The sequence below is a fragment of the Ranitomeya imitator genome, chromosome 2, assembly GCF_032444005.1.
Source record: "Ranitomeya imitator isolate aRanImi1 chromosome 2, aRanImi1.pri, whole genome shotgun sequence".
NCBI classification, from domain to species: Eukaryota; Metazoa; Chordata; class Amphibia; order Anura; family Dendrobatidae; genus Ranitomeya; species Ranitomeya imitator.
The window spans coordinates 133,812,703-133,840,339 of record NC_091283.1 but is presented as its reverse complement, the minus strand read 5'-3'; the positions used below and the strand labels follow the sequence as shown (position 1 = coordinate 133,840,339).

Genomic DNA, 27,637 nt, shown 5'->3' with positions numbered 1-27,637 from the left:
GTGAGCAATATCAGAGCCACCATTGTCTAACAGATAACAGCTAAAAAGCCTAAACAACAAGTGTTACCCAAATGATGAGGGAAGCCAGGAGTCCACCACACCCGACACGCGTTTCACAAGGAAATGCTTCGGAGTCTCTAGACAAAGCATTTCCTTGCGAAACGCGTGTCGGGTGTGGTGGACTTCTGGCTTCCCTCATCATTTGGGTAACATTAGTCTGTGAGTGGTGCCTTTCTCTGTAGCTGATAAAAAAAAAAATCAAGAATTGACAAGTATTATGTACATATTTAAAATAATAATGAACCATAAAGATTGTAATTAACTTTTCTACAGTCCAAAATATTGGCATGAAGAAATTAGCCAAATTTACCATGACTTGTAAATTTCTGACAATTTCAGTCATTTTCTTTTTTTTGCCGAAGTTCTTCCAACTTAAAGGGAACCTGTCACCCCCAAAATTGATGGTGAGGTAAGCTCACCGTCATCAGGGGCTTATCTACAGCATTCTGTAATGCTGTAGATAAGCCACCGATGTTACCTGAAAGAGGAGAAAAAGAGGTTAGATTATGCTCACCCAGGGGCGGTCCTGCTCCGATGGGTGTCTCAGGTCCGGAACAGCGCATCTCATCTTCATTCCATGACGTCCTCTTCTGGTCTTCACGCTGCGGCTCCGGCGCAGGCGTACTTTGTCTGCCTTGTTGAGGGCAGAGCAAAGTACTGCAGTGCGCAGGCGCCGGAAAGGTCAGAGAGGCCCGGCGCACTGCAGTACTTTGCTCTGCCCTCAACAGGGCAGACAAAGTACACCTGCGCCGGAGCCACAGCATAAAGACCAGAAGAGGACGTCATGGAATGAAGATAGGAGGCGCCGGAGCAGACCTGAGACACCCATTTGACCGCACCGCAGCGGGACCGCCCCTGGGTGAGTATAATCTAACCTCTTTCTCTCCTCTTTCAGGTAACATCGGGGGCTTATCTACAGCATTACAGAATGCTGTAGATAAGCCCCTGATGACAGCGAGCTTACCTCACCATCGATTTTGGGGGTGACAGGTTCCCTTTAAAGAAAAATCCTAGACTAATTACATTTTTTTTTTTTTTTTACAATGGAAAATAAGTTTCTTATTTTTACAGGCTGAGAAGGAATTTATGGACTCGTCAAAACCCTTAAGATTTCAGTGTTTCTACTTTTAATATAACATTTTAGGATCAGGGCTGCTGGCAGTTGTTGGTGTAATCCAGGAGATGGTTCTCAGATTGGAAACGGAACTTTCTCCAGTCACCTTCCACGACAGCGGTACTGGAGGATGTCTCCCCGCCCTCATAAGGGACAGGAAACACACAAGAGGTTAAATACCCTCCCCTTCCTGCAGCCTCCAGTGTCTTTCCTGTCCCCTATGCGGCATGAAGAGGTCCTGCTGTAGTGCTGCCGTGGCCAGCGTTTGGAGCACGCAGCTTTACTCACTCTTAGCCGGGCAGCCTGGGTCGGGCGCGATGCTCTCCTCCCTGCAGTGCTGCTCCCGTCTCCAATTTCTTTGGACTCGGGACCTTTGTCCCGCTCCTCCCGCGCCACTTCTGGGGTAAAGCGGAGCAGTGATGTGTGACTAGGATCCCCGAGCGCCTCCCCGGCTTCCTCCTCTCTCGTCTGGCGCCGGAGTCTCTGTACGGGTGAACCGGAAGTGAGGTTCCTGAACGTCCGGTTCACTTCCTGTGCGTTCCAGCGTGCAACGCACACACGTCTCAGCGGTTTGCTGCCATGTGGGCATAGCGATTTTTTTCCCTACTACCTACACCTGGGATCAGGAGAGGAGGAGCACACAATCGGACGCAGTACCCTTGGCTATTTAACACTGGTTAGGGTTCACCTCCAGGTAAGGCCCCCTATCTGTCTGTCTGTGTGACTGCAGTACCAACTGACCATGGATGGTGCCAGACCCCTCTCTGCATCTGCCAAGCTCTGCGTCCTCCCTCCCACTGTGAGTAGTGGGCTAAGGTTCTTCCCACCTCCCCTTTACTTCTAGGGTGCATTACATTTAGTCCCCTTCTCTCTTTCAGGGAGACAAGGCCTCTGCCCCGAAGAAGGATAAAACTTTCAGAAAATCGGAAGACCTCAAATGTGGCGTGTGCATCAAAGCTTCCTTCCTCATACAAGAAGAAGCTTTGCCAGCCCTGCACTGACGAAATTTTACGCTCCGAACAACCATCTCTGTTCGAAAGCATTAAATCTCTCATTAAACAAGAAGTTCAGTCCTCAGTATCAGCCCTTTCCCAGTCCCTAGTACCGCAGCCACCTCCTCCAAAATGAGGAAATTGGCAACGGTTGTTTCTGACTCTCTGGGGAACTTCATTCTTCTGACTCAGGGGATTTGTGGGAGAATGAGGACTCCACTTCTACCCCCAAAGAGGATAATAAAAAATATTATTTTTCCTCTGACATACGAGAATTAATTAGTATGGTCAGGGGGACAATGGGTGTTGAAGAGGAGGAGGAAAAGCAGTCAGTGCAGGATGAAATGTTTAGAGGCCTAAAACCTAAAAAATTGAAAGGGTTCCCGGTTCATGAAAATGTGCAGAGTCTCATCCTACATGAATGGGAGTCACCTGAAAAAGGGCTTAGTGTTCCATCTGAACTAAAAAAAACGATTCCCTCTAGATGGAGACGTTTCTCTTTGGGATACCCCGAAAGTAGACGTGTAGGTGTCTATAGGATCAAAAAAGACAGCCCTCCCATTTGAGGACTCATCCCAACTCAGAGACCCCATGGACCATAAAATGGAAAGTCTACTAAGGAGATCTTGGGATATCTCTACAAATCTCCTTAAGGTACTTTCACACTAAGCGACGCTGCAGCGATACCGACAACGATGTCGATCGCTGCAGCGTCGCTGTTTGGTCGCTGGAGAGCTGTCACACAGACAGCTCTCCAGCGACCAATGATGCCGGTAACCAGGGTAAACATCGGGTTACTAAGCGCAGGGCCATCCTTAGGTGGTGATGGCGAACTCAGTCGAGGGGTTCAAGAGAGGCCTGGATGTCTTCCTGGAGCAGAACAATATTGTATCATACAATTATTAGGTTCTGTAGAAGGACGTAGATCTGGGTATTTATTATGATGGAATATAGGCTGAACTGGATGGACAAATGTCTTTTTTCGGCCTTACTAACTATGTTACTATGTTACCATGGTTACCATCGTAAAAGTAAAAAAAACAAACACTGCATACTTACCTTCTGCTGTCTGTCCCCGGCACTGTGCTTTCCTGCACTGACTGTGAGCACAGCGGTCGGAAAGCAGAGCGGTGACGTCACCGCTGTGCTTTCCGGCTGGCCGACGCTGACACAGGATGCAGGAGGAGTGCAGAGAAGCAGAGCGCCGGGGACAGACAGCGGAAGGTAAGTATGTAGTGTTTTTAAAGCAGTGCTGGTAACCAGGGTAAACATCGGGTTACTAAGCGCGGCCCTGCGCTTAGTAACCCGATGCTTACCCTGGTTACCAGTGAAGACATCGCTGAATCGGAGTCACACACGCCGATTCAACGATGTCTGCAGGGAGTCCAGCGACGAAATAAAGTGCTGGACTTTCTGCAGCGACCAACGACATCACAGCAGGATCCTGATCGCTGCTGCGTGTCAAACACAACGATATCGCTAGCCAGGATGCTGCAACGTCATGGATCGCTAGCGATATCGTTGTGAAGTTGTTTAGTGTGAAGGTACCTTAAGATCTAATAGAGACCTAGCCACACAAGTGGATGCTATGTTTCGCTGGCTCTGCACTCTGGAGGATCACCTTACCCAGGGAACGTCTAGAGAAGTAATCTTGGATTCCCTTCCCCTTCTCCAGAAAGCTACGGGATTCCTCACTGATGCTTCGGCAGAATCTGTTAGAGTGGCTGCTAAGGCAGCAGTCCTTTCTTCTAATTCAGCCAGAAGGGCGCTATGGTTAAAATCCTGCAGTGGTGACATCACTTCTAATACAAAGTAAATGAGAGAAGAAAAAGAAAGTGGCACTCGCCCTTCTGTGCAGTATAAAGGTACCGCCACATTTAGCGACACTGCAGCGATCTAGACAACGATCCCGATCGCTGCAGCGTCGCTGTGTGGTCGCTGGAGAGCTGTCACACAGACAGCTCTCCAGCGACCAACGATGCCGGTCCCTGGGTAACCAGGGTAAACATCGGGTTACTAAGCGCAGGGCCGCGCTTAGTAACCCGATGTTTGCCCTGGTTACCATCGTAAAAGTAAAAAAAAAAAAAACTTCATACTTACATTCTGGTGTCTGTCCCCCGTCGCTGTGCTTCTCTGCACTGTGAGCGCCGTCCAGTCAGAAAGCAGAGTTTGGGGCAAAATGTTTGGGGCAAAACATCAGATGGCGACACATCCAGGGACAAAATGCTGTAGCAGAAACATTTGGGGGCAAAACATCTGGAGGCGAACTGTTGGGGGTGAAACATTGATGACGGACGGGAATTCATGAACCGCAAGGGTACAAACATCCGGGGGGAACTGCTGGGGGCAAACTGCTGGGGGTGTGAAATGTGCGGGGGCGAAACATCCTGGGGGCCAAATGCTCGGGATGAAATGTTCGGGGGCGAAATGAACAAACATCCGGGGCCGAACTGCTGGGGGTGAACTGCGAGGGGCGAAACATGCTGGGGACAAAATGTGCAGGGGCGAAATGTACCAAGGGCGAACTGCTGGGGGCAAAATGTGCAGGGGTGAAATGTGCCGGGGCGAAACATCCCTGGGGGCCAAATGCTAGGGGTGAAATGTACCCAGGGACGAACTGCTGGGGGTGAACTGCCGAGGGCGAAACATCCTGGGGGGCAAATGTTGGGGACGAAATGTACCCAAGGGTGAACTGCTGGGGGCGAAACATCCAAATCCCATAATATTCATACGTCTTCAGGGAATTTGCATAGTTTCATATCTAGACGATCCTCTAATCGTCGCTCCTTCTATTTCCCGTTTGAATGCGGACATAGCAAGAACCCTAGAGATCCTGGAGTCCTTGGGACAGATCCCGAATCGGGAGAAGTCGGACCTACTTCCTTCCACAAGGAAAAAATTCCTAGGGGTCCTTCTAGACTCCAAACTAAGAAAATCCTTTCTACCCAGAGAGCGCCATCTCGATCTGGTACAGAAGCTAACAAAAATTCTCAACTCTTGTCCAGGGTCACCATGTCATGACCAGGTCATGATTAAGGGAGCCTAGTCTCCAGAAACGCATTGAGATTCTTACCCATATGGTTGTGCTGAAGTCTGTATCCTCCATGTTTAAAGTTTGTGAATAAAGAAAATTCTTTTTTACGGACTCGGTGAAGCTGGACATTCCTTTCTTTTTTTGGACCTTGTACGCCTGGACACAGCGGGTCCATGCTCCCGAGGTTTGGTTCTTGCATCACGGGTGAGCTGGTTTATGTTCCTTCTTACAAAATTATACATGCCACTGTGTCCAGAAAATACACTGGAGGCTGCAGGAAGGGGAGGGTATTTAACCTCTTGTGTGTTTCCTGTCCCCCATTAGGGCGGGGAGACATCCTCCAGTACCGCTGTCATGGAAGGTTCCTAGAAACCGAATTATGGGTAAGACTAATTCTATTTTTATGCTTTTGGTAGCTCTGCAGGATCTAAAATGGGTACTGCTTTTTCACAGTACAATAAGCCAGGTGTCTCTTTAGTTTCTGAGATTATTAAAAAAAAAACAGAATAGAAAAGAATAAACCATACTATGTTGTTTCATGATCATTCCCCTTCAGGAGGTTAACACGCATGGTATACTTTTCATCTCTTTATGGTGTTTCTTACATTGGGTTGTACGAGATTAGAAAAGTGCACATATCTGGGGGGGCGGTGTTAACCAGAAAAAATCTACATGCGTCTGCATTTGCGTAGCCCATTCATTTCAGTAGAGACTGAGCTGCAAAAGTAGACACACAATCTCAAGGCAAGCATGGTGCTGGTGGAGTAAGGGTTCGTTTAGATGAATAAATGACGGGAAACATACTTGCCAGTCAGGGGTCGTTTAATAACCTGGTTACCCAGGCTTTAGATGCATGTTCTTGGCAGCGCGGATCCTGCTTATACAATTCTATTTTGTAAAGATCATTTCACCCGACGAATAAGTGTGGGTAATCTGTAGCCTTTTAGGCTTCACAACTATCAAGGAATGAGCATTCCTAGGAATGCTCGATGACTATAATCATGTAATTTTTATAATCTCCTACAACTTTCTTTAAACTGTCGCTTGGCTTGTGAACTGGAATAGTTCTAAAAAGTGTTAAAGAAACATTTTATGTCTACCTTTTTTTTTTTCTTTTATCTTTTATCTGCTTTTGTCTGTCAGCACCTGCTGTTCTTAAGATGCAGTATGGGGTCTACACTTGCTGTGAGCGATATAAGAAACACGCCTTATGCAGAAGACTCTTCCAGATCAGGGGTACTTTTATAGTCTGGTAAGTGTTTTAGTCCTGAATATATTGTAAAAATGGCTTTTATTGAGAAAAAATAAATAACAATAAAACAACCATGCTCTTACTGTTCTCATTGCTTTATTCTTTTTGCCTACCACAGCTGGCTGGGGAACGTACTTTGTGACTTTATGCTGCTTCTTGTTGAAATATCCGAAACATCAGAGCCTCCTCGACAGCTACACTTGGCTGCAGTCACGACTTTTGTCATAATGGTAACAAAAAACATTTCTACATGCCACATTCACTTGTTCACTGAGTACTTCAATATATTCTCAAATAAAGGGCTGCAGCAGAAGCAGAAAGGAAAGGCAGTAGGAGAAAAGATGGTAAGCTTGGCCAGGGACCTTATTCATGGACTAATGTCTGTAAAACCCCCAGATAGGACTAGATCAGCCAACTGTCTAATGTTTATGGGGGCCTCGTGGCCTTGGTGCCAGGATAAATAAGGATCTGGCATTTTGGATTTTGGCTGCCGATCATTTTGTTCTCAGCGAGAGATGCCACCACGAGAGGAGTAAGTTAGGCTACTTTCACACTAGCGTCGTACCCTGCCCCTGTTGCGGGCAGAGCAAAGTACTGCAGTGCGCTGGCACTGGGAAAGGTCAGAGAGGCCCAGCGTCTGCGCACTGCAGTACTTTACTCTGCCCTCAACAGGGTAGATAAAGTATGCCTGCACAGGAGCCGCAACAGGAAGCAAGGAAGAGGACGTCATCGCATGAAGATGGGAGGCGCCGGACCCAGACCTGTGACGCCCATCTGACCGGACCGCACCGGGACCGCCCCTAGGTGAGTATAATATAACTTGTTTTTCTTATCTTTCAGGTTACATCGGGAGGGGGGGGCGGCTTATCTACAGCATTACAGAATGCTGTAATAAGCCCCTGATGGCGGTGGCCGCAGCTTATAGGCGAAAAATGGGGTGACAGATTCCCTTTAAACAGGACATGTCAGTTCTCAGAAAGTAAGTGACAGATGAAATTATTATTTTTTTTCCAAGGAAAAATGTGCTGCTGAAACTGAGTTGTTTGTTTTTTTTAATGTTGTTTTTTTTTTATATATAATCTTTTCACCCATCTAATGAGGTTTTTTTTTTCCTGATTGGTGACCAGTTTAAACAGGCTGATCATCCTGTAACATGCATTCCAAGGAATTCATGATTATTGGCCAGTGTAAAGCTGGCCATACACACTAGATGGCTGTCTACTGAATGCTTGGGCCGTTCCTTTCTGACAGCCATCTCGTCTTACTCTCCCATATAAAGGAACTCTCATCAGCTGAGTGCTCCTGTGTTCTCTATGAGTAAGCTGCCGACTGACGAGTCAGCCGGCAGTTTATCTCATGGAGAACAAAATGATCTTCAGGCCAAAAACGGACACGGTATGTGTGACCGACATCTCGACCATTATTTGTTGGCGCTCTCCTACATTTTAGAATGTTGATAGATATTGGCGGGTTCAGCTGACTTAAGTCTAATTTGTATGGGGGCCTTGTGCATTTACACATTCAGATTTCCAACCTATTTAAGTCCAGTCAATCCAGAGTTGGTGTGTGTATATGTCCATTTAATCTGATTTGAAATATGTCTCTTATCTGCTTTAAAATTGATATTATGTACAATGATTGAAGCGTGTAACAGATATCTGAAAGATAATGCTAGTATAAGGAATTGCAAGGTTTCATTTTAACATGGTTTAAGAGACTAGAATATCTGTTGATGCCAATGGCTAAGGGGCCCCATGCAAAATGGTAGCTTGTCACAAAAAACTTGATCAGCCAACAGTTGTCTCTCCCGACTCCCACATAGAAAGGAATGGTTGCCCGAGCGCTTTTGTGTTCTCTACAAGAAAGCTGATGCCAGACTGCTTTTGGCAGCAACTTATCTAGCAGGGGACAAAAGGAGGCCAAAATACACATTAGGCTGTTATTATTAGCCAAGTCCACTGATATTGGTGGCTCTGGATCACATTATACCAATGTCAGCTAAATTCACCACCATTAACAGGTTCGGCCTCCCACTATGTATGTGGGAGTGCTGACCAACTGTTTGGGGGAGATGTCCTATTTTGGCCTGCCAATTGCATTGTCCTCTCGGAGTAAGCTGCCACCTGCTTTCTCTGAGCACACCGGAGCGCTTGGCCGAACAAGCTCTCCTGTGTAAGGGAGAGATGGCTGCGATAGCAATCGGCCGAACGATCATAAGCATTGTTTGGGCGAAAGCCATCTAATATGCATGGCAGCCTGTAGTCTAATATGCTTATGGAAAAAAATAACTGAAAAAGGACTAAAAATCAATAAAAACATCATTCAAAGGAGTAAAAAGCAGTTATATTTGCATTACCATGTCCAGACACAAATGCACAAACGGGATGAAGCGTGTCCCCCATGATAAAGGCGGGGGGCAGAACAGGTGCAAAATACAGGAATACTAAGTAGTAGTTGTATTCAGTATTTTTCACCTGTGCTACCCCCCGCCTTTATTCTGCTTCCTGTTTGCACATTTGTGTCCAGACATGGTATTGCCAGTATGGATGCTTTTTCTCTTTCAGTGATGTTTTTAAAGGGAACCTGTCCCCCCCAAAATCGATGGTGAGGTAAGCTCAGTCATCAGGGGCTTATCTACAGCATTCTGTAATGCTGTAGATAAGCCCCCAATGTAACCTGAAAGAGGAGAAAAAGAGGTTAGATTATACTCGCCCAGGGGCGGTCCCGCTGCGGTCTGGTCAAATGGGTGTCTTAGGTCCGCTTCGGCACCTCCTTCATTCCATGACGTCCTCTTCTGGTCTTCACACCGCAGCTCCGGCGCAGGCATACTTTGTCTGCCCTGTTGAGGGCAGAGCAAAGTACTGCAGTGCGCAGGCGCCGGGCCTCTCTGACTTTTCCGGCGCCTGCGCACTGCAGTGCTTTGCTCTGCCCTCAACAGGGCAGACAAAGTACTCCTGCGCCGGAGCCACGGCATGAAGACCAGAAGAGGACGTCATGGAATGAAGATGGGAGGCGCCAGAGCGGACCTGAGACACCCATCGAAGCAGGACCGCCCCTGGGTGAGTATAATCTAACCTCTTTTTCTCCTCTTTACAGGTAACATCGGCGGCTTATCTGCAGCATTACAGAATGCGGTAGATAAACCCCTGATGACGGTGAGCTTACCTCACCATCGATTTTGGGGGTGACAGGTTCCCTTTAATAATCTGTAATATTGGTCTGGCCGGTCATATATCTGTGCATGTGAAATGCAGTTTAAAGGTGTTCAGTAGGAATAGGTATCTTATGTTTGTCCGCCTTTAGGTGTTTTGTATTACATCACCTCTTGTCCTTATTATTCATATTTGTAAATGGATCTTCCTTGTTTGCTTTGATAGTAAATGTACTGTCCTGCTGCAAGAACATGACCATTTACCATTCCTCTAATCAGCTGGTGTTCTTCTTTTATCAGACTTGTAAACAAATGATAGGAGAGTTGTAATCTCCGCAGCAATTATCTCAGCTGGTTAAGTAGACAATAACACTTAAGGTCAGACCATTGTGTTAATTGTTTATTAATTTTTAAGGGTATGTGCACACGTACAGGTTTTTTTTTTGCGCTAAAAACGCTATAAAAACTCATTAATCGCAGTAAAAAAATGAGCATGTTCCTTAATTTTGCAGATTTTCTGCGTTTTTCCCGCAATTCTATGCATTTGGGAAGAAATGCACCAAAAACGCGTCAAAATCGCGGTAAAAACGCATGCGGATTTCTGGCAGAAATGTCCGGTTTTTGTCAGGAAAATTTCTGCAAGAAATCCTGACGTGTGCACATTCCCTAAAGGTACCGTCACACTCAGCGAAGCTGTAACGATATAGACAACGAGCCGATCGCTGCAGCGTTGCTGTTTAGGTCGCTGTAGAGACGTCAAACACAGCAACTCCAGAACGATGCAGGAGCGATCCAGTGACGTAACGGCGACTCACTTATCGTTCTCGCTGGTTGTTAGCTCCATGTAAAACGTTGCTGGCATCGTTGCTTTTGATGTCAAACATGACGATACACGCCGACCTGGCGACGAAATAAAGTTCTGGACTTCTAGCTCCGACCAGCGATGGCACAGCGGGATCCAGATCGCTGCTGCGTGTCAAACACAACGAGATCGCTATCCAGGACGCTGCAACGTCACGGATCGTTGTCGTTCTCGTTGCTGAGTGTGACGTTACCTTTAGACCAGATCTGTTCATGTGGATGAAAGGCAATACAAAAGGGTCTTTGTACTTGGGTAGATGAATTGCCTGCAATTACAAACTTTTAATTGTTTGACCCACTGTGAAGATTTAGAATAGGAAAATGTTGTTTTTTTTTTTTGTTCAGCAGGTCACTGCTTGTTTAAAAGGAACTTTTTAGATTTGCTACAATATTGCAGTCTCATCACTGGGACAGGTGATATATACTTTACATTCTAGGATTCTATAGATTTCGGAATTTTTTTTTTTTTCCCCTATACTAAAAGTTAATATACGTGACTTTGCATCATCATCTCACCAAAACCCAAATCTACGAGGTCTCAGACTGTAATATGAACATAAAAACATATATGTTTTGTTCTTGTGTGGAGGAGGGGTTGCAAATTCTTAAGAGGATCCTTCACCAGTTTGAACATGTTAACCCCTTAGTGACAGAGCCTATTTTAACCTTAAAGGGACACTGTCACCTGAATTTGGAGGGAACAATCTTCAGCCGTGGAGGCGGGGTTTTGGGGTTTTTGATTCACTCTTTCCTTACCCACTGGCTGCATGCTGGCTGCAATATTGGATTGAAGTTCATTCTCTGTCCTCCGTAGTACATGCCTGCACAAGGCAAGATTGCCTTGCGCAGGCGTGTACTATGGAGGACAGAGAATTAACTTCAATCCAATATTGCAGCCAGCGGGTAAGGAAAGGGTGAATCAAAAACCCCAAAACCCCGCCTCCATGGCTGAAGATTGTTCCCTCCAAATTCAGGTGACAGTGTCCCTTTAATGACCAGGCCAACTTTTTGAAATCTGACCATTGTCACTTTATGTGGAAATAACTCTGGAACGCTTTAACGGATCCGACTGATTCTGAAATACCTTTTCCGTGACATATTGTACTTCATGATAGTGGTAAATTTGGGTCTATATGTTTTGCGTTTTTTTTTTGGGAAAATATTGGATTTTAGGCCAAAGTTTTGAAAAATTCACAATCTTCAAACTTTCCATTTTTATATCCTTAAACTAGTTAGTCATGCTGTACAAAATAACATTTCCCATATGTTTTCTTTTTACATGTGCATCATTTTGCAACCGTCGTTTTATTTTGTTAGGATGTCAGAAGGGTTAAAAGTTTAGTAGAAATTTCCTATTTTTTCAAGGAATTTAAAAAACCTGTCTCTTTAGGGACCGATTCAGCTTTAAATTGACCTTGAGGGGCCAATATATTGGATCCTCCTCCAAAGTGAGACTATTTTAAAAACTGCACCCTTTGAAAACTTCCAAACTGTTGTCAGGAAATTTTTTAACCCTTCAGGTTCTACACAGAAATTAATGCAAAGTCGAATGAAAAAAAAATTGTAATTTATATTCTAAAATGTTGCTTTACAAGTTATAGCACAAAAAAGTGACACCACAATATTATTATTATTTTTTTTTTTTTTTTCTGAGTGCACGGATGCCCCATGTGGTCAGAAATCTCTGTTTGGATGAACTGCAGGGCTCGGAAGGGAAGGAGCACCATTTGACTTTAGGATCACGAATTTGACTGAAATAAATTGCGGGCATCATGTCGCATTTGTTGAGCTCTAGGTCGTCATATTGAAAAATGTATTTTTCTTCTTTTTTTTTTTTTTTTTTTTTATACAAATTTTGCTTTGGCCCCAAATTTTTCACTTTTGCAGGAGGTAACATGAAAAAGTGGCCACAGTTTGTTACCCACTTTCTACTGAGCGTGGCAATACCCTACATGTAGTCAGAAAGTTCTCTTTAGACACACAGTATGGCTCGGAAGGGAAGAAGCAACATTTTGGTATTTGGAATGTAAATTTGGCTGGAATAGATTGCAGACTACATGTCTAATTTGTAGAGCCCGTAAGGCACCAAAACAGCAGAAACCCCCACAAGGGACCCAATTTTGGAAACTATACCTATCAGGAATTTACCTAGTGCCATTTGGCGTTTGGAGCACAGATTTTGCTGGAATAGTTTGCAGGCGACATTTGCGGAGCCCCAAAAGGTGCCAGAACAGCAGAAAAAAACTAAAGTGACACAATTGTAGAAATTGCACTTATCAGTTAGTTCATCTATGGTTACAGTGACTATTTTGTAACCTCCATGCCAGGCTTTTTTTTCCAGAGAATTGCAAATCTGCCAGTTTATTGCCCATACATTGTGTCCCCATACAGTGTAGCGCCCCCATATATTGTGCTCCTGGAGACACACACCCAGTAAGTTAAATGGTCTGTGCCCACTACAATAATGCCAAACATGTGTCCGCTTACTGTGGTTTGGGCACAGTAGGGCTCAGGATGGGGGCATTTGCATTTAAGAGCACAGATCTCACTGGATTTTATTTGAAGGGGCGAGAGCCATGTTGCTTTTCCAGAGTCTTTGTTCTGCCAGTAACGTGGAAACCCCCTATAGGTCCAGTGACAGATGATGGACCTGAGTGGCAGCTCGTTTTGTGCAGGGTAAATTAGGGTTTTTATTGGTAACATTTTGGGGTACATTTTTTTTTTTTTTTTTTTTATTGCTTTCAGTTTAAGGTTGGATCACATTCTAGTGGTCGACGTTGAGCACTTACGCAGGGGTTTCCGTGTAAATACCACAAAAATGTAATTCAGGTGGAACCACTCACCCACTCACTATAATGAGGCAGAGGATATTGCTTTGGAGTACGTTTGCAGTCTATTGCCGTGGTATCAATCTTTTTAGGCATGCACAGATTTGTGGTAGTCCATATTTGTGTGCTAAAACAACCTAAAATTATGAAACTCCACAAATATTTACAATTGAGAGTCCTCAGTAGTTGTTACCTTTTAATGGCTAGCTGAAAAGATGGTAACATTGCAAGCTTTCGAGACTACTCGGGTCTCTTCATCAGGCATAGACTAGAAGAAATTCTGGAGAATCACATATTTATGCACAACACATCACAGAAAAAAAACCCAGAAAAAACATGGATAAGACAGGTGACATGAAGCAGAATTATCATGAGTGATAAACCGTTATGTCCATAAATATTGGACCAGTTCTTTCTGAAACTCCACAGGAAGAGACCAGGTGGAGTCCAAAGTTGCTTCATGTGCCCCATAAGTGAGTGGCTCCGTCGTGGGTTTCATCAGAATCGTGGCTGTGTGGATTTACACGGAAACCCCGACGTAAGCACCTAGCAGAGTGTACATGATAAATATGACACGATTACGATTTTTGGGAGGCAGAATAAACAAATAGACAACAATACAAGAATAGTTCTTATTATCTTTGCGCAGTTCACTATGCGGTATAAGTGATAAGACTGCTTTATTCTTCAGGGTTGGTGCGATACCAGAATGAATATATAAATTTAAAGATTTGTCTGTATCTTCATAACTATGAAAATTGTACATTCACACTGAAGGCATCAAAACTATGAATTAACACATGTGGAATTGTATACTTAATTTCAGTTGTTTCACACTTTTTTTGTTATGTATTATATTCTAGGTTCTTCAAAGTAGCCACCTTTTGCTTTGACTGCTTTGCACACTCTTGGCATTCTCTTGATGAGCTTCAAGAGGTAGTCACCGGAAATGGTTTTCACTTCACAGTTGTGCCCTGTCAGGTTTAATAAGAAGGATTTCTTGCCTTATAAATGGGGTTGGGACCCTCAGTTGTGTTGTGCAGAAGTCTGGTGGATACACAGCTGATAGTCCTACTGAAAAGACTGTTAGAATTTGTATTATGGCAAGAAAAAAGCAGCTAAGTAAAGAAAAATTAGTGGCCACATTACTTTTAGAAATGAAGGTCAGTCAGTCCGAAAAATTGGGAAAACTTTGAAAGTGTCCCCAAGTGCAGTTGCAAAAACCATCAAGCTCTACAAAGAAACTGGCTCGCATGAGGACAGCCCCAGGAAAGGAAGAACAAGAGTCACCTCTGCTTCTGAGGATAAGTTTATTAGAGTCACCAGCCTCAGAAATCACAGGTTAACAGCAGCTCAGATTAGAAACCAGGTCAATGCCACACAGAGTTCTAGCAGCAGACACATCTCTACAGCAACTGTTAAGAGGAGACTTTGTGCAGCAGGCCTTCATGGTAAAATAGCTGCTAGGAAACCACTTCTAAGGACAGGCAACAAGCTGAAGAGACTTGTTTGGGTTAAAGAACACAGGGAATGGACATTAGACCAGTGGAAATCTGTGCTTTGGTCTGATGTGTCCAAATTATAGATCTTTGGTTCCAACCACCGTGTCTTTGTGCGACACAAAAAAGGTGAACGGATGGACTCTACATGTCTAGTTCCCACTGTGCAGCATGGAGGAGGAGGTGTGATGGTGTGGGGGTGCTTTGCTGGTGACACTGTTGGGGATTTATTCAAAATTGAAGACATACTGAACCAGCATGGCTACCACAGTATCTTGCAGCGGCATGCTATTCCATCCGGTTTGCGTTTAGTTGGACCATCATTTATTTTTCAACAGGACCATGACCCCAAACACATCTCCAGGCTGTGTAAGGGCTATTTGACCAAGAAGTAGAGTGATGGGGTGCTACGCCAGATGACCTGGTCTCCAGTCACCAGACCTGAACCCAATCGAGATGGTTTGGGGTGAGCTGGACCGAAGAGTGAAGGCAAAAGGGCCAACAAATGCTAAGCATCTCTGGGAACTCCTTCAAGATCGTTGGAAGACCATTCCTGGTGACTACCTCTTGAAGCTCATCAAGAGAATGCCAAGAGTGTGCAAAGCAGTCATCAAAGGGCAGCACGGTGGCGCAGTGGTTAGCACTGCAGCCTTGCAGCGCTGGGGTCCTGGGTTCTAATCCCACCCAGGACAACATCTGCAAAGAGTTTGTATGTTCTCTCCGTGTTTGCGTGGGTTTCCTCCGGGTTCTCCGGTTTCCTCCCACATTCCAAAGACATACTGATAGGGAATCTAGATTGTGAGCCCCATCGGGGACAGTGATCATAATGTATGCAAAACTGTAAAGCGCTGCGGAATATGTTAGCGCTATATAAAAATAAAGATTATTATTATCAAAGCAAAAGGTGGCTACTTTGAAGAACCTAGAATATAAGACATATTTTCAGTTGTTTCACACTTTTTTGTTAAGTATATAATTCCACATGTGTTAATTCATAGTTTTGATGCCTTCAGTGTGAATGTACAATTTTCATAGTCATGAAAATACAGAAAAATCTTTAAATGAGAAGGTGTGTCCAAACTTTTGGTATGTGTATATATATGTGTGTGTGTGTGTATAATATATATATATATATATATATATATATATATATATATATATATATATATATATATATATATATATATATATATATATATATATATATATATATATATATATATATAGTTAGGTCCATATATATTTGGACAGAGACAACATTTTTCTAATTTTGGTTATAGACATTACCACAATGAATTTTAAACAAAACAATTCAGGTGCAGTTGAAGTTCAGACTTTCAGCTTTCATTTGAGGGTATCCGCATTTAAATTGGATGAAGGGTTTAGGAGTTTCAGCTCCTTAACATGTGCCACCCTGTTTTTAAAGGGACCAAAAGTAATTGGACAATTGACTCCAAGGCTATTTCATGGACAGATGTGGGCAATCCCTTCGTTATGTCATTCTCAATTAAGCATATGAAAGGCCTGGAGTTGATTTGAGGTGTGGTGCTTGCATTTGGAAGGTTTTGCTGTGAAGTAAACATGCGGTCAAAGGAGCTCTCCATGCAGGTGAAACAAGCCATCCTTAAGCTGCGAAAACAGAAAAAACTCATCCGAGAAATTGCTACAATATTAGGAGAAAGAAAAAAAAAAAGCACTAGTGAACTCATCAATGCAAAAAGACCTGGGCGCCCACGGAAGACAACAGTGGTGGATGATCACAGAATAATCTCCATGGTGAAGAGAAACCCCTTCACAACAGCCAATCAAGTGAACAACACTCTCCAGGAGGTAGGCGTATCAATATCCAAATGTACCATGAAGAGAAGACTGCATGAAAGTAAATACAGAGGGTTCACTGCACGGTGCAAGCCACTCATAAGCATCAAGAATAAAAAGGCTAGACTGGACTTTGCTAAAAAACATCTAAATAAGCCAGCACAGTTCTGGAAGAACATTCTTTGGACAGATGAAACCAAGATCAACTTCTACCAGAATGATGGAAAGAGAAAAGTATGGTGAAGGTGTGGTACAGCTCATGATCCAAAGCATACCACATCATCTGTAAATCACGGCAGAGGCAGGGTGATGGCTTGGGCATGTATGGCTGCCAGTGGCACTGGGTCACTAGTGTTTATTGATGATGTGACACAGGACAGAAGCAGCCGAATTAATTCTGAGGTATTCAGAGCCATACTGTGTGCTCAGATCCAGCCAAATGCAGCCAAACTGATTGGTTGTCGTTTCATACTACAGATGGACAATGACCCAAAACAAAAAACCAAAGCAACCCAGGAGTTTATTAAAGCAAAGAAGTGGAATATTCTTGAATGGCCAAGTCAGTCACCTGATCTCAACCCAATTGAGCATGCATTTCACTTGTTAAAGACTAAACTTCAGACAGAAAGGCCCACAAACAAACAGCAACTGAAAACCACCGCAGTGAAGGCCTGGCAGAGCGTCAAAAATGAGGAAACACAGCGTCTGGTGATGTCCATGAATTCAAGACTTCAGGCAGTCATTGCCAACAAAGGGTTTTCAACCAAGTACTAAAAATGAACATTTTATCTAAAATTATTGAATCTAGCCAATTACTTTTGGTCCCTTTTAAAAACAGGGTGGCACAAGTTAGGGAGCTGAAACTCCTTAACCCTCCATCCAATTTTAATGTGGATACCTTCAAATGAAAGCTGAAAGTCTGAACTTCAATTGCATCTGAATTGTTTTGTTTAAAATTCATTGTGGTAATGTCTATAACCAAAATTAGAAAAATGTTGTCTCTGTCCAAATATATATGGACCTAACTGTGTGTGTATGTATGTATGTATGTGTGTATATATATATATATATATATATATATATATATATATATATATATATATATATATATATATATATATATATATATATATATTTTCATTATTACTGACAGCCTGTAAGGATCACCTTATAGCTAGATCTTACAGGCCACTATACCCTGGGGTCATCAGATAACCTCAGAATACCATGGCAATGATCTGCACCCACAATAACGGTAACGGGGGGGTCAATCCAGTCTGTTGGCGGTCTTTTGACCACTTGGATACTACTGTCACAATTGACTGCAGTATTTAAGGAATTTATCTGGCCCAATCAGTTCCCAAAAGGCCAGGGCTGATACCGCGTGGTGTCAGCTGTCATCAGGAGAGCTGCCTTAACAGATGTATGTGTGTGTGGGAAGGGGGGGTGAGACAGCACTCAGCTCTTCTGAATTTCTTTCCCGCCATATTGACTGCCGTGAGATGAAAGGTATTGTGATCACACTCGGCCCTTCCCTACTCTCAGGCATTGCAGTGAGATCAATTAGATCAGACTCGTCATTACGTGTCTTATACAAGCGAAAACCTTCTCTAAGCTATTGTTCTTCTTTCCCTTGCATGTTGCTACTGACTTATGATTGGTCAACCTCATGCAGGGGAAGAAGTACACACCCCTGAAGAAAAATCTCTGCTAATGCCTTCTTTAATTTAACATAAATTATACCCTAAAATTTTCAAGATATCTCCACTACGAAGAGAAGAAAATAAAAAAATAGCATACCGTATCTACGTTTTACTCAGCTCTGCAGTCACTTTTACATGATTTCATCAGGTTAAAATTCTCAAACTGGTAAAAGCGCCTCTTTAGGGGGTAAATGGATTTTCTAGTAGAAACATTTCTAAAATACAGTAGACCATCTTGTGTGTTGTATTGTGTATCATATTGTAAACTTTTGTACTGGGTTCACATCACATTCAGCATTACATTTGGTGGGAAATTTTGAAATTACCTGCCGAATGTATGCCGCAGATGGAAGTGACTGCATACATCTGCTATTGACTTATAGCCTGTATGGAACCTAAGCTTACCTGCCAGATTTGTAAATCGTTATGTCATGTGGTCTTGCACTTTCATTATGGATTTATGTTCTTCATACTGCTGCAGTGTTATGTGTTGTGTTGGTGGTTTAAAGATAAAAAAAAAAAAACAATGGTGATCTTTGTTTTTCAGGGTATTTTGAATCCCATGTTTTGTTGCGTACATTCCCTGGCTTTTTTTGGCTGGAGGAGTTCTGGTGCTTGTGTTACTCGGAGCAGTGCAGCTGAAGAAGCACCTTCCGGAAGTAGGCTAGATAGGGAGGATTCAGGTCTAGCAGAAGAGGAAAATCTTTTATTAAGACCACAGTCTGCACAAGCCACAGGAAAACTGTCCTTCCCAAACCTGTTTCAACTGATGGACTCTGGTTCCTCTGTGGGTAAGCCGAACATTGGGGCCTAGACATTTCATTTTGTAGTAATGAACATTGAGTTAGTGTTCTAAATTTGCAAGTATGAGAGGATGCAGGCTTGCTTTCTGGTAGAGGTATTGTTTAAAGGTCCATGCTCCAGGTATGACTACTACTAAGAAAAGGTCCTCCACTTATCAGCTGAGGTCCTCATTGGAGCTGTGATGAAGGATCTGTATCCATTTGATCCTTGTATGTCTTGCTGTTGTAAATTTAATAGATCATAGGCTGTTCCCCACTTGGGCACTGCTGCTCCCACTATTTTCCTGCCTCTCTGTAGTTTGAGTACAGCATTGTTTTGCTTGTATAAATAGAGAACTGGGTGATGACATTCCCTTTGTCAAAGAGCTAATACACAATATCCAAAGTATTTTTTCCCCAAAATGTCTCATATAAAGCATACATAGCTGCAAATGTGCAGCCAGTTTTCATTCATTCATTCATTGTTTTTTTTGTACATTCGGTCGTTTCATTGGTTTTTGTACATGAACATGATTCTCCCGACAGGTTACCTTTTTATACATTCTAGCACAGCTCGTAAACCCTATCAAAGCACATCTACTCCCTAACGGACACTCAATTGAAGTAAGATCTGAGACATGTGCTGATTAACAAAAGCAAGCGGCCTCTGAGTCCTAAAGTGCTTCTTTGGGTCTGTTCCCAATCTTCCAAAAAATGTGTGTTTTTTTTAATTTTTTTTATCCTCTCCGTGATAATATGTATGTGTATATATAATATAGGATATTCAATAAATGCATGTAATCTTTCTGCTTCTCTCCAGAATTGAATTGTTCTGCCTTGGAAATAAATGCAGTACGTCTCCTAGGGATGCGACACTAACTAGCCCCTTCAAGATGGTTCCAAACATTTACGCCGGACTCCAAATGTCTGAATGCACATTTCGATTTATCTTAAAAAATTGCAGCTGCCTGCTTTTTAGAACGATCTCTGTGAAAAAGTTAGCTTTTTATTTTCTAAATTGTACAAGGTTAGTTAAGAAGATCAATCGGATTAGGATGAGGTTCTGATGTGCGACTCGGGCTCTCTGTCAATATACATAGAGACAAAAAAATTGTACTTTGTTTAGAAAGATCTTGGACTGAGCAACTATTACACTTCAAACGACATTTATAAAAAATAAAAAAAAGTGTGGCTATGAAAAAGACTTTGCTCATAGCAGCCAATCAACGTCTCCATTGTGGCTAACGTTTGTCTAGGCAGTTATGTAGAAGACCCATAAGTGTGATTAGTTTTAGGTACTTCATCCTTTTTGCAATTGAATATCTAATTCACGGAATGTGTTTAAAAATAAAAAAAAATGGAGGTTTCTGGGAATTTAACACTGGTCAGTCCTTTAATATCCCAATGTATTGGATTTATTGGCAAGTTTCATGGGACCGGGATGTAGATATTAAATTGGTGTAATAAAATGTGAAAATTGTGAGGGCATGGAAAGCAAAAACTGAATCGCATATATCGCAGGTCAGTCTACACATTCACAGCCTTTTGTTAAATTAGTGTGTGGGCTATGGGGGGTGGAGGATACATTTTTCATCAGCTGGCTAAATACATATGAATTATAAATGTTTGTGAAATTTCATGTATTATTGCCCCTTCTTTCATCATTTGCAATGAGAGACTGAACATGTTTTACCAGATGGGAGACGTACTGTGAATGTAGAACAAGAATGGAACCGGCATAATAAATTTACAGCATCAAACAGTGTGGCCATTCTTCTTATTATATGAGTAAAAACAAGATCTGCTACCAGATAAAGACATAAAGAACAGTCTGAGGACTGGTGCATGAGTAATGCCTTGTGTGCCTCTGTTGGCGTTTTGATGCCAGTGTCATGCACGGTTCCTAGGCCCCTGCATCATACAGGGTATCGGTTTGGCCTGGACAGTTCATCTAAACTCACCTTTGATTGTATTGGATATAATCAGCCAACAAAACACAGCAGATCTAGTCAGTCATTACTCTGGCCAAATCTCCTTATTTATATGGCCCCATGACATGCTGATACTGCGCTCTCACAAATCCCTCTGTTAACTTTGATTTGATCAAAGGTTGAATGTGGTCATAAAAGGGGGGGGGGGGGAAGCTTCCTATCATAAAGTTGGACTGCACGTTCTTACTTTTGGGTGCCCTGTTAAGAAAAACTGGATTGACCTTTTAACACATTTTATTTTATTTTTTTAATCAGATAAATTTTTATTGATCATAATAAATGTTATCTACTTATACAACAAGGTGCATTTGTGTTTTTTATTTTAACAAGAAAATATACCCCTTCTCCCCCCTCCCTCCCTCAGATAACCAACCCCAACTTTCCCCCCCTCCTCCACAAGAAAATCTTCTTTATTACAAACATATTGCATTATTAACATTGTTTTCCACAACCTCTTAATCATTCCCATTTAGCCATGGCTGCCATAGCTTTTGAAAAAATCCCATCCTATTCCTCTTGGTATAGATGCTTTTTTCGAGCTGGACAATATGATTCACTTGTGCAACAAACTCTCGTCTGGTTGGAGGTTCCTCCCTAATCCAGTATCTCGCAATCACTTTCCTTGCAACGAAGAGCAATCTAGCTATTGCCATTTTGGCAGTTTCATCGGCCGACAATTCCTCCACATACCCAAGTATACAAACCACTGGATCCCTGGGAACCGCACATCCATAAAGCACCCCAATTTGGTTCAACACTGCTACCCAATACGAAAAGAGCCTGGGGCACACCCACAACATGTGAAGCATACCCGCCTCAGTCTGAGTGCACCTAGGGCACTCAGAATCCAACACATTTTATTTTTTAGTTCATTATGTTTATCTTCTTAATCTTTAGGCAAAATTACAATGCAAATCTTCTCTGTAGTATCATTAATATGTAAAGGCCCCATACAAATAGAATATTATATGCTACGTAACGATCGTCCAGCTAACTTCTCTCTTGATTCCCGATACACTCAGCTTGGCTGCTATGTTTTCTGAGAGCTGCTCTAAAGGTTCATTTACACAGGCCGACCTGGGGCACTAACTGACCACTGATCAGCTTCTTGATTTGGCGGTCATTAAATAGTCTATTTACGCAGAACGTCCCAGCTTCAGGTGCTCCCTGAGCGATCTACAACCCCTGGCAAAAATTATGGAATCACCGGCCTTGGAGGATGTTCATTCAGTTGTTTAATTTTGTAGAAAAAATGCAGATCACAGACATGGCACAAAACAAGTCATTTCAAATGGCAACTTTCTGGCTTTAAGAAACACTAAAAGAAATCAAGAACAAAAAATGTGGTAGTCAGTAATGCTTACTTCTTTTTTTAACCAAGCATAGGGGAAAAATTATGGAGTTGCTCAGTTGAGGTAAAGAATTATGGAGTCGCCCTGTAAATTTTAATTCCCAAAACTAATACCTGCATCAAATTAGATCTGCTCGTTAGTCTGCATCTAAAAAGGAGGGATCACACCTTGGAGAGCTGTTGCACTAAGTGGACTGTCATGAATCATGGCTCCAACACAAGAGATGTTAATTAAAACAAAGGAGAGGATTATTAAACTGTTATGAGGGTGCTGTTCCAATGAGATTTATAAAGATGACTGCCTGAAGAGAACATGCAAATTTCCACAGTCATTGATGAAATGGGGCTGCATGTCAAGTAAAGGCACTGGGGAGATGGCTGTCATTACATCTTCAATAAATGCACAAGTTTATGTTGATATTTTGGACACTTTTCTTATTCCATCAATTAAAAGGATGTTTGGGGATGATTAAATCATTTTTCAAGATGATCATGCATCCTGCCATAGAGCAAAAACTGTGAAAACATTCCTTGAAAAAAGGCACATAAGGTCAATGTCATGGCCTGCAAGTTGTCCGGATCTCAATCCAATTGAAAATCTTTGGTGGAAGTTGAAGAAAATGGTCCATGACGAGGCTCCAACCTGCAAAGCTGATCTGGCAACAGCAATCAGAGAAAGTTGGAGCCAGATTGATGAAGAGTCCTGTGTGACACTCATAAGTCCATGCCTCAGAGACTGCAAGCTTTTATAAAAGCCAGAGGTGCTGCAACAAAATACTGGTGATGTGTTTGAGTGTTTTTTTGTTTTTCATGATTCAGGGATGTCATGCACTGCTCACAAGCAGAGCACAGCTGTGGGAATACTCACTACTCTGCATGCCAGGACTGTGCGCAAAGAGAGCAGTGAGTATTCATTGCTCTTCAGTAGTGTGCAGTGTCAGCTGCCGGCTTCCTGCTGCTGGTGGTGGTCATCATGTGTGCTGTTACTTAAGAGAAATTAATATTCACCTCTCTGGACGTCGACATAAACTAAATCTCCCAGCAAGCCAAAATTCTCGGAGACCACCTGAGCATGCTCGGAGAAACTCAAGTAACGAGCATACTCGCTCATCACTAGTCACCATATATTTATAGTGTTAATATCAAGTGTTAAAAACTGTCATCTATGCAATGCTGTCTCTGGTTTGAAACAAACTATCCAATGCAGATCCAACTTGGTGAAATAATAATCCCTTTGATGTAGTCGAAACAGAGATCAATGAGTGAAATCTATTTTTTTTTTTTTTGAACAGTTAATCTGTCCATTCACAGCAATCAGTATTAGGTTCCTGTATTGATTACTGCATTCTTCTTCACAATATAGTATCTGTCTCTGCTTGTTGTGCACTGCAGTGAAATCCAAGCAAGGAAAAAATTGCATAGATTGGGGCAGATGAATGAGGTCCAAGTCAGGAATGTGTTGCTAGAATCAGTAACGATCCATAGTCCAAGGTAGTTCCAAATATTATAGATCAGTTGAAACGGTGAATATGAAGTATGCAGGATTGCTACATTGTACAGTTCTAGATAATTTCTGGGTTGAGATATATATAGATATATAGATAGATATATAGATTAGTTCTTGGAGGGAAAGCAGAGTAATCAAGAATTTGTTGTTAAGAGTTTGTCGGCAGCTCCAGCTTACGGAAAACGAAGGCAGGATTTGCAAAAGCATTTGAATAAGGCTACTTTCACACTAGCATCGGATTCGGCCCGTCGCAATGCGTCGAGCCGAGATTCCGACGCTAGCGTTTGATGCGCTGCACAACGGAGGCAGCGGATGCATTTCTCCGGAGCATCCACTGCCCCATTGTGAGATGCGGGGAGGTGGGGTCGGAGTTCTGGCCGCGCATGCGCGGTCGGAAAAAGAGGTCCGTCGGGAGCAAAAAAATGTTACATTTAACGTTTTTTGCTCCCGGCGGTCCGCCAAAACACGGCGCAACTGTCGCATGTCAATACGTCGCAATGCGTCGGTAATGTTACTCTATGTGGCAAAAACGCATCCTGCAAACAACTTTGCAGGATGCGTTTTTTTTCCCTAAATGACGCATTGCGACGTATTGAAAACAACGCTAGTGTGAAAGTAGCCTAACAGTGACCAGAATCGAAAGCTTTTTGTTAAAGAAAGTAGGTGTCAAACTTTTGTGAGGTAATCTTCTTGTTATCACTTACTTCTGACCCTGACCTTTGGGGTGCACCAGAAAGTTAATGCCTCTATAGTCTTTAGATAGGAAACCTTTTGAAGTACCTATTCCTCCTGCTTCCCCCATACACGAGAATGCTCAGCTTAGCCAAGCATTCCTGTGCTCACCATGACCCACTGTCATAAGGATCAGTTACTGAAGTTAGGTAGGTTGGATCCTTCTCTTCCATGATATTATCTATTGAGGAAGACTCAACGAACCCCCATCAACATTAGATTAATGGCAGGTTTGCGGCTTACTTAAGTCTGTCTATGGGGTCTGTAGAGTGTGTCCTTTCTTCCCACAGTAGAGACAAAGACCTTTGGGCAATCAAGTTCCTCTCTCTTTCTACATCAGAGCCAGATGACTAAAATGTATGAGCTTCAGATGGTTTCAGCTTTGGGAATACAATTGAAGGTAAAGAGGAGCATGTTCCTATGTTTAAAGGCAGTGTTAAAGAACTCTGGTCCTCAAGAGCCACCAACAGGTCATGTTTTCAGGATTTCCTCAATATTGTACAGGTGATAATTTCATCACCTGGACAGGCAAGAATTCAATCACCTGTGCAATACTAAGGAAATCCTAAAAAACATAACCTTTTGGTGGCTCTTGAGGACTGGAGTTGGGGAACACTGCTTAAAGGGATTGTCCACTACTAGGACATCCCCTCCTCAATCTTCCTCATGTTTGGCTGCATTAAAAGGAAAGCAGCTATGCTCACCTCCCGTACTGGTCCTGTTCCAACGGTGTCAGTACTCGTGTCCTGTGGCTCTTGTGATGTTATGTTATATGAGCACTGCACCTAATCAGCGACGGCTTGCCTATCCCCGACATCGGTCATATTGAACATCAACAGGAAGCCAGTGCTGCTTCTGCTGCTCGTTTCTGACTTCCTTTTGATGTTTGGTCTGTCCAAAGGCGATGACAGTGCCGCCAGCGCTGATTGGGTGCTGGTCTCACTTGTGATAACAACTGTGCAAGAGCATCGGTAAAGCTAGTGCCAAAAATGCTGGAACAGCGTCGCCACTGGAGGTGAGTGTAGTTGGTTTTTATTCTAATGGGGTAAAACGTGTGGAATGAGAAAGGGTTATCCAAATAGTGGACAACCCCTCTAATAACTTTCCCAGAAATGGAGATACACTGTAGTTGTTACCGAGATTAGGTTATCAAGGAAAGGAAAGATCACAATCCACAATTTTGTGCTTGGTGTGCTGAATTGTCTTAAAAAGCGGACACCAATGCCTTATTACATCTTTCTGGAGCCCGTGTGCAAATCTTGATGGAATACTGTTATCAAGGGAAGCCTCTTATATTAGGTGGAATAATGCTAAGCAGACATAGCCTGATTCCTCAAAACATAGTAGCATAGTTATTAAGGTTGAAGGGAGACTTTAAGTCCATCTAGTTCATCCCATAGCCTAACCTAACATGTTGACCCAGAGGAAGGCAAAAAAAAAACCATGTGGCAAAGAGTAAGCTCCACATTGGGGGAAAAAATTCCTTTCCGACTCCAGATAATCAGAAAAGACATGATTGTTCTGTTCTAAGTCAATGCCAAGGTCAGAACTTCCACAAAAGCAAGAAAATTATGTAGGCCACCTTAAGGAACATTAAGTTCATCTGGTGAGGTGAATTCACAGAGTAGCAGGTCATGGTGCATACACTTACTCAGAGCGGTGACACCGCAGGCTGAAAAGTGTGAAACTGCGAAGACTAGTGCAATATGCTATGCTGAATAACAAACAAGCAAGTCAAAATACACTGGCAGTCAAAGATCTAGGAAGGCAGAAGTATAGGAAAATGGCAGGCCTGCAGCAGCACATAGATGGTGTCTGGATATACAGCCGGTTGCAATGCAAAGTGAACAAACTCAAATAACAGTTTTGATTTTACAGTCAAAGATGGATTAACTTTGAGCCCTGAGCGTTTGTATAAATCACAGGAGTTGGCAAAAATGAATGCTGCATAGTATGAACAGTCTCTTGTGTCCGTTCAAGATGCTTACAGCAAATAATGAGTCTTGTGGGTCAGCTGGTCTTGTGGAGCCATAGGTAGTTTCTTGTTGCAGAAATCAATTGTAGATGTATGAGGAAATAACAACAGAGTCCAAATGCATGCCAACTTAAAATGGGTGTGCCCAACAAAGCCTTAAAAGGCCTCGGGAGATTATGTAACTGAGACATGCCAGGCAATTGGTAAAACCCAACAAGGAGTACAGTAAATGAGGGTGGTGACGGGAAGGATGCCAAGCCCAGACAGAAGTTCTCAGGTGTAGAACAGAAAATTTCTGGAGACACAATTCAAGGGAATGGTGCCTTAGACAATAAAGCCCTGACATGCCTTAACATCTACACCATGCAGGTGCTGGAAGTTTATATACTTGAACCAGAGTAGCGAGCAAAGACTAGGTGGTCACAAAAAAAAGTCTACCAGCTCACAGGAGTAGCAAAAAGAACAAAGGCAGTTGTCTGAAATTTCCAAGAGAGTCAGCAAAATGGCTTACTGGAAGAGCCTAACACAGCAACTTTTTTGTTCCTAGCTTCATAAAGGTCCACTGACAGTGGCAGGCGGGAAGCAGACAGTGCTGTTGTAATTCATGTGCCTGTGATTATGTTACGGTCATGTACCAGAATGTGGTAATCTAAAAACTACCTGATGCTCACTAGACTGTAGAGTCTTAGAAAACACATTTTTTTACACTTAGCCCATTCAAGAGGATTTCCAGATTATTATCTGCAAAATGGCCATTGATTGGCAGTGGTACTCCAGATGGGAAAGTGGTACAGTCAAAAGCGAAGCTGTGGGTCAATTTCAGAAGATTCATCCAAATGTAAAAGGCCAAAATGTAAAACAGAAGTATAGCTAAGAACAGGTAAAAAATGTAAACCCTGTGTAGGAAATCTGAAACTAAGCAGACATGCCAAAGGGCAAGGCATGGTAGTGATCAAAACCAAGGTTATTGTCAGAACCAGAACAAAG

At 42.8% G+C, this 27,637-nt stretch overlaps 1 protein-coding gene across 1 annotated transcript in view; it reads left to right on the top strand.

The window, feature by feature from the left end:
- LOC138666276 (G-protein coupled receptor 143-like) overlaps window positions 1-21,086 on the top strand; it is a 50,719-nt gene extending 29,633 nt beyond the window's left edge. Inside the window, exons 6-9 of the mRNA XM_069754503.1 lie at window positions 6,344-6,452; window positions 6,571-6,682; window positions 18,860-19,103; window positions 19,915-21,086. Coding sequence (XP_069610604.1) covers window positions 6,344-6,452; window positions 6,571-6,682; window positions 18,860-19,103; window positions 19,915-19,973 — 524 coding nt within the window. The 3' untranslated portion in view covers window positions 19,974-21,086. The remainder of the gene's footprint in view (window positions 1-6,343; window positions 6,453-6,570; window positions 6,683-18,859; window positions 19,104-19,914) is intronic.
- The last annotated feature ends 6,551 nt before the right edge of the window (window positions 21,087-27,637 follow it).